This window comes from Zerene cesonia, chromosome 13, assembly GCF_012273895.1.
Source record: "Zerene cesonia ecotype Mississippi chromosome 13, Zerene_cesonia_1.1, whole genome shotgun sequence".
In the NCBI taxonomy this organism is placed as follows: Eukaryota; Metazoa; Arthropoda; class Insecta; order Lepidoptera; family Pieridae; genus Zerene; species Zerene cesonia.
The window spans coordinates 4,360,657-4,368,020 of record NC_052114.1 but is presented as its reverse complement, the minus strand read 5'-3'; the positions used below and the strand labels follow the sequence as shown (position 1 = coordinate 4,368,020).

Genomic DNA, 7,364 nt, shown 5'->3' with positions numbered 1-7,364 from the left:
TACCAGAATATCTCTTGGTTTGGATTTAGACAACTTTTTTAAATGTAAGTCATATTTCATTTTCCATTTATATTATGTTATATTATAAGAAAGTTTTGTGTGCAAACAACAACATATCTCCATAGTATAAAACAAAGTAGGTTTCTCTGTTCCTATCTCCCTTTGTATGTTTAAATCTTTAAAAGTACGTAACGGATTTTGATGTAGTTTTTTAATAGATAGAGTGATTCAAAAGAAAGGTTTATATGTGTCCATCCTTTCAACTATCTTCACTAAAAAAATCTCGTCAGTTCATCGCTCCGTTTTGTCGTAAAATGAATATAAACATGTACACAAACACTTTCGCATTTATAATATTAGGATAAATTTCTTTCGGATAAAATTCTTCAAGTCGCTTATTTAGAAATCTATCATCATCGGCAAAAAGGAAAATTCGATACTGAATATTGATACATTTTATAAGTTTTTGTTTATCCTTCTCCCGAAATTATATAAATTGGCAAATTGACGGTTCGGTCAAGGTAGCGGCCTCTATGTACATCTTAGCCACTATTAAACTGAACCGGTATTTTGAAGAATGGTCTACCTACTGCATAAGGTTACAGGTTACATGTATATTTAAAATTTGCATCTGCATCTTTTTATAATGATTGTTTAAATGTCAAAATGTTAAGATTAAAAAACTTTACCTTGAAGAATCTTTTCAAACAATTAACCGTAAGTAGTTAAACGATTATGTCGAACATTTTTTAAACTAAGCAATGATATATTAACGTAAGTAAAATACAAAATTTTGATAAAATGTAATATCGGACAGAATGTTACATGGAAAATATGGAAAATAAATGCATTTAAAATATTTGTAATATACAATAAGCTAAATCAGTACATTTTATACATGACGAACGGAGCTTTATTATGACTTACCTGATTGGGTGTTATAAAAAATATCTTGTAGTCAACCAGCATACATAGGATGTATATATAGGATAGTTATGCATAGGTAGGGAGGTGATTGACCTTGCCTACATATCAACAGGTAGACAAGTTCATACAGTTGGCAACAAGCAATCATAATAATTATAAGCTCAGTCGTAGGCAACCTTTTATGGAATAAAATGTTATAAAAACCTTATAAATAATAATAAATTCGGTAAAATTGTTACAGTTTTTTTATTATAATATTTCAGCTAAACAAAGAAAAGTATAAGTAAAACAAAACATGTTATATGATTTATACATCGACTCGCACAACACACAGCATTGATTGAAGAAGCTGTTTGTGAATTATGTTGTTTATTAACAAAAGTGTAAGAAATTTAAGCAAATTGCAAATATGGATATATTTGCAATTTGATTCAAGATATCATTTATCAGCAAAAGTGCTCTATGGCTGTGCACTGACACTGTCAAGTTTCGTAGCATATAATCTGCTAAAATCACAACATAGATTAAAGATGTTATTAATATATGCTGATAAGGTATTGATCAAAACGTTAATAATGAAAAATACGTATCATTTCACTCAGTCATATGACCTTTATATGACTGAGTTTAATGGTACCTATTTAACATTTATCTTGAATGGGTAACTATTAAATCAAGTATTGGGTAAGAAAAAGAGGAAATTTGTATGTCACAATAGCTGTTAAACTTAGTTATTTAACTGGAACTCCGGATTTTCTTTTTTAACTGCTCTGTCGATGATTCTGCTTTGCTACCAACATAATAATTATTATCCGGTTCTACTTATAATTGTTTGCTTATTAATTTAAACTTGTATAACCAGCATAAAAGCAATGGCGCAAACGCTATGACACTTTTTGTTTGTGCATACATTCCGACATATTAAAAACTGTTTCCACTTTCAATATTTCTAATTTAGTCTTGCTAGCCTAACATTACGTTATTACTTTGTGGCTATTTGTTGAATAAACTAATATATATATAGAAACAGTGACAGTGCGCAGTCAGAAATTCAGTCTATGGCTACAGTAGCGCATAAGCTATTGAATATAACGTAATGAAGGTTGTTGTTACCGTACTTTAGTGTAAGAATAATGTTTAATCTTTAGACAATAATATATAGGTTATGTAGTTTCAAAAATGACATCGATCTATCTATACATTATCCACGTTAATGATTTAATTGTCTCCGCTGGCTACCATTTTTGAGACTACAATTTTTGAGCTAGTGTTTCTAAGTATTAGGAACAATAATTAAAGACATTACTTTGTATAGTAATTTTATTTAGTAGGTGTGAATCAATAAAATTTTTGCATCAGTTGACTTTGACTCCGCTAAACACTGGTACGTTTTTTGCCCTTATTTCAAAATAAAATGGCCTGTTAGCGTTGAAATTCTTCACAGTTGTAAATAGAGACGAACCAAATGTACCAAACTCTGAAAAAGGTAGGGTTATGTCTTAGAAGTCCAACTGGAGTTGGCACATGTTATCGAAAACTATTCCAGACATTTTTTTTATGCGATCCTCTTCAAATTGTTCTATTGTTGATATAAATGCATGTTACCATGAGAAAATCTCCAAGTTCCATATTGTTTAAACAATTTTATGGAATAGCTTCTCTTTAACAGGGTTTTTTTTATTAAATAGAAAACGTCCTATCACTTTCCCGATCGTTAAAAACCTTAAGAGAATTGAGATTCATAAAGGTTCAAAAAATCTCAAATTTGGGTTCTAGTGACTAATGAAAACTATATTAAATATTTATTCACTTATTTCATACTCCTCCATCTGAAACCTTCCTTTAAAGAAATTATTGAATGTAATTACTTTTTGCTTTAATTGTTATCAAAATGTGAATATTATGATAGGTTTTTAAAAAAAAGTATATTTTAAGTGCAACCAAACTTCGCAGGACAACATTTCACACAATGTTAACTAGAACACCCATTTTCTATGTCTTCAAAGTGCAAAGTATAAAAATAAGCATTTTCGCAGCCCAATAACTATTGACTATTTTTCTTCTAATATACTTAGAAGATTTTGTTTGTTGTCAAATATACTTAATTAGGGTTACGTTAAATTTTTACCCAAAAAAGGTATGTCAAAAAGTTATTTGGATGAATGCATTACCATTTGCAGCGGCCGCTTCAGATCCTTCCTCATCAACTTCTATGTAAGCTTTTTGTATACCATCACTAATGTATATATTACTGTCCTCTTCTTTCAAAAGATTGGTTAATTGAGCGGCGCCTGGTGTGAAAATTTTCTTTACACCTAACTACAATTCAAAAAACAAGAAATCTTTTTCATTATTTTACATGAACAGGAAATAACTCAACTCTCTAAACACAAATTTTCACAGATATCATGATTGTCTGTTACTTACTTTTTCCAATATATCCTTTAATTTCGTCGTTGATTCAGTTATAAATTTAGGAATCTGAACATTGACTTCAACGCTTTTTTTGTCTTTGAGAGCCCTGTCCAAAGCATTAGGGTCTTTTAATTTTTTAACTACGTCAGTTACACCATTAATTTTATTAGGAAGAACAATAACCATAGACGCCTCATCTCCGACGTATTTCATTTCTAAAATCTAAAGAAATTCATGAATTAAATTTAACAAATACACTAGCCAAAATAATATTCAACCATATGAATCTATCCCTGTTAAAATTATAAATGCAAAAGTAACTCTTCTTTACACCTAAGCCACTGAACCGATTTGGATAAAATTTATAGAAATAGTTGGGAACTGGAGAAAGGATGTGGGATATTTTTTAACCCTTGGGGATGTGTATTATCCAGAGCGACTTCGGGACTGTTAGTCTTCCTTTAATAAGGCGAGCAAATCTGCGGGCAGAATGCTGGTAGGAATATAAGTATTTACCTGTGCTTTTAATCCACGGTCATCAGTATAATTAAAACGAGCTGTTTGTTGCATCATAGGTACTTTTACAGTTCTTTTCTTGGTTACATGAAAATCTTTCTCAGTTGTGTATTTTTTGTTAAATTGATTTTTCCATTGACCCTTTGTGAGAAAAAAAAAGTTTTTCATTAATATCGATGGTTATCTAAACATTTTTCTGGTACACTTTAGACACAAAATATTACACTTTTAAGTTTGGGTTTAGCATAGAATTTGTATTAATCATAAAACACAGATTTATCCAAATATGCATATTACAAATTAGCAGTTTGCTTACCGTGAACCGTGCGGAAATAAGATTTTTTAATTAAGATTTTATATACAGAATAGTTTTTGGGAATGGTACTTAGTCAATAAACCATGTTAAGTATCGTAAAAAAAAACATTACAATCATAATAAATTAATAATATAATAAGCATAATACGTATTATACATTAAATATTATATAATAAATAATTATATATAATAAAAATAAATAATTTGTGTTTACCTTAAAATAAATTGCGTTAACGAGGATAATACGTGTGTCACTATTCAACGAATTTGAATCAATCAAATCCTTTATTTTATGATTTGTTTGATTTTCAACCTGTAATTAACGGATTTAGAATTGAGAGACTTACCACCAAACGACAAAAAAGACATGTATTATTCGTGCATTATTAGATAATTATTTTATTTTACCCATAGATTAATTTCTTTTGCAGTTTCCTTATTTTTAGCGAAGTTAACATTTTCGATTTCAGAATTAAAAAGAACACTTGTAATGTTTGCGAATTCTTCATTTAATTCACTATCTTGAGCGACGTACACTTTGCTGACTTTCTTTAGTTCTACGCCCTTTATTGATGTTATGTTGTATTCTGCTTGCGAAAATGCTGCTGCAGTCTTAAAATATAAAATAAAATATGATTTTCCAAAGTCATAAATTTTTTCCTACATCGCCATGGCATGGCAATACAAACACTCATTGTATTCTCGATCCTTATTAATATTATAAGGTCGAATGTGTTTGTTTGTTTGTCTTCCTTTTATGTTCCAAAGAAGCGGTTTAGTTTAGTCTAGAAACAGTTGCCTACTTGCGAAAGTTAACTGTACCCAATATTGTTAAAATTTTATTGAATAATAAATTGAATTAAATGAGAATGTAGGACAACAAAAAGAGTTTTTCCAACAAGTATTATTCAACTGAATAGAAGTTATATTGACTATCGATCAAATACATTTATTTTTATTCGATTTATTTATTAAGAACTACATATATATGCTACATATATTGCTTCGGTTAGGCAAGATACGCAGGTTCGAATCCTGCCTCGTGATCAAATTTTTTCTATTCTTTCAAAATTTCTCAACTACATATATAACTAAATGGTATATATAAGAAATATTCCCTAGGTAATATTCCCTATTCATAAGGCAACGGCGTGAATAAGACTAGAAGTCTAAACCTTTTTAAATTTGGCGATAAAAGACAATTTTTTTACACAGATTTCTTAAAGGATGACTTTTTTTTGTTAATACGTATATTATCACAACACATAATATAACATATACATTTAGTACTTACAACGTCATCATTAGGCATACTAATAACATCTAGAAGTTCATCATGAGATTCTCCTTCAGAAGCCAAGGCCAGCTGAGCTAGGGGAGTTAACACGGAGTATGCTGATATTACTACACTCTGCTGCGGGTTGGCTTTCACCACTTCCTGTATTTATAAAGATGTGTAGTTTAATAATTTAATATTTGTATCATTTGTTTCGTCGAAAATTTACACAAATATTACTAATAATTAGTTTCTTGGCTCAAATTGAGCCACCTTATTCAGGGAAACATACAACACCCCCTACAGATGACTGCGTGAAATACTAGAATGTCTTTTAAAAAACATTGTTTGTTTTTTCTTATGATAGTATAAGACTTATTTTTAAATTCAATTATCTTTTTGTACAAAAAAGGTTACCGATGTTCTTTAGGGGGAGGTGGCGCTCAAAATATCACTTTATAAATAGGATCAAATGTCAACAATTTCCTATTAAACAAAAAAAAATCACGCCACAGAACTAAAAATATAATACTGAATTGAGATCGGTCTTCATTTTGGAAACGTTGCTTAAAACAGAAACATAAGACATTGAATAATTATATACTTGTTTCCAGGTATTTCATTCTGAGAAACTTCTCCGCTTCTGTAATCAAATATAATAAACTTTTACTTACAAATAGCATATTTGCTGTGAATTTTTTGTTTCCACTTTCGAACGTACTAGAAAGATCATCATTTGCTGTTGTTAGCGCTACGAAAATAATAACTGTAAAACAAAGAATACATATCTATATTTGTTGTGTAAATGATAAACCAATTAAACTGAAAAAGTATCATAAATTCGTTTGTATAAATTTTTACAGGAGTTTCAAATTTATTTTTGCCCATTAAGCAACCTAAATGAAATTCATAGCTTCTAAAGCGTTGTGCTTTAGAATACATACAAACCATGCAACAGATAATTACTATAAACATTACCAAAGAACAATTGTATGGTAATTTTTCCTAGCTATGAAAAGAAAAGTTACATACTTGTATATTACGTTTATTTTTAAGTATATTCCTACGTATCATATAATAAAAAACTTCACAATTTCCTAATATCAATGTTAATTTGTAAACACCGGGTTGAGCGGACAAACTTTCCCCGTTTTTATGACAACAGGGACCCATTTTGGGATAATTAAGAAATGTTTTCAACAAAGGATGAGTAAATTAACTTCTTATAAAAAACTTTGATGTTTTTGCGTAAGGCGACGGAAACGAGTAGGCATGTTATATTATGATAGATGTTATAGTTGAAATAAGACTTGTAGTCATTAGCAGATGTCAAATAACTATTTATCAGCAGGCATTGTTGTGGTTTGGTTTACGACTGTGACGTATCTGTAAATGTTAAGTGCTAATTGTACTATAAAAAAGTACATGTATGGTGATTCTAAGTGATCTTGAATAGTTCTGCGGAAGTGTCATTGTTAACCAATATTATACCGTGTATTGTTGTTTTTTATATATATAGGTTATTGAAAACGTTTATTATAATTAAATTTATGTTTTCGTTTATGTGGCATGTACTTATTATTGGAAAATTATAAGAAAAACATTTTGTCTTCACTAACACAAGCCATATAACATTCAAGAAACATTAATCATTTCGATTCGAGTTAAGATACTATTTATCAATATGAGAAAAATACGTATACATTTTATTCTTAATTATATGTGAGACATAACAGTGCTTATAGTTTGTTCTCAAAATTGAACATTCCCTCATTAAAAGAAAACATTGTTCACGTAATAGTATGAAGTTATTTTTTTCTTGTCGAAATTAAATTGCCGGAACTGATGAAACCATTAAATAATTTCATGGGTTTACATAACCGATTTAACGTCTACCACTTTATAGTACATGTG

The 7,364-nt window shown here is 29.4% G+C and overlaps 1 protein-coding gene across 1 annotated transcript; it reads right to left on the bottom strand.

Moving 5' to 3' along the window:
* Window positions 1-3,069: 3,069 nt before the first annotated feature.
* On the bottom strand, window positions 3,070-6,133 carry LOC119831271 (alaserpin-like). The gene is made up of 7 exons (XM_038354568.1): window positions 6,125-6,133; window positions 5,469-5,612; window positions 4,583-4,786; window positions 4,389-4,487; window positions 3,859-3,999; window positions 3,355-3,564; window positions 3,070-3,246 (listed from the first exon to the last, which is right to left on the bottom strand). The coding sequence occupies exons 1-7, from the start codon at window positions 6,131-6,133 to the stop codon at window positions 3,070-3,072; spliced, it is 984 nt and encodes a 327-aa protein (XP_038210496.1).
* Between the last annotated feature and the right edge of the window lie 1,231 nt (window positions 6,134-7,364).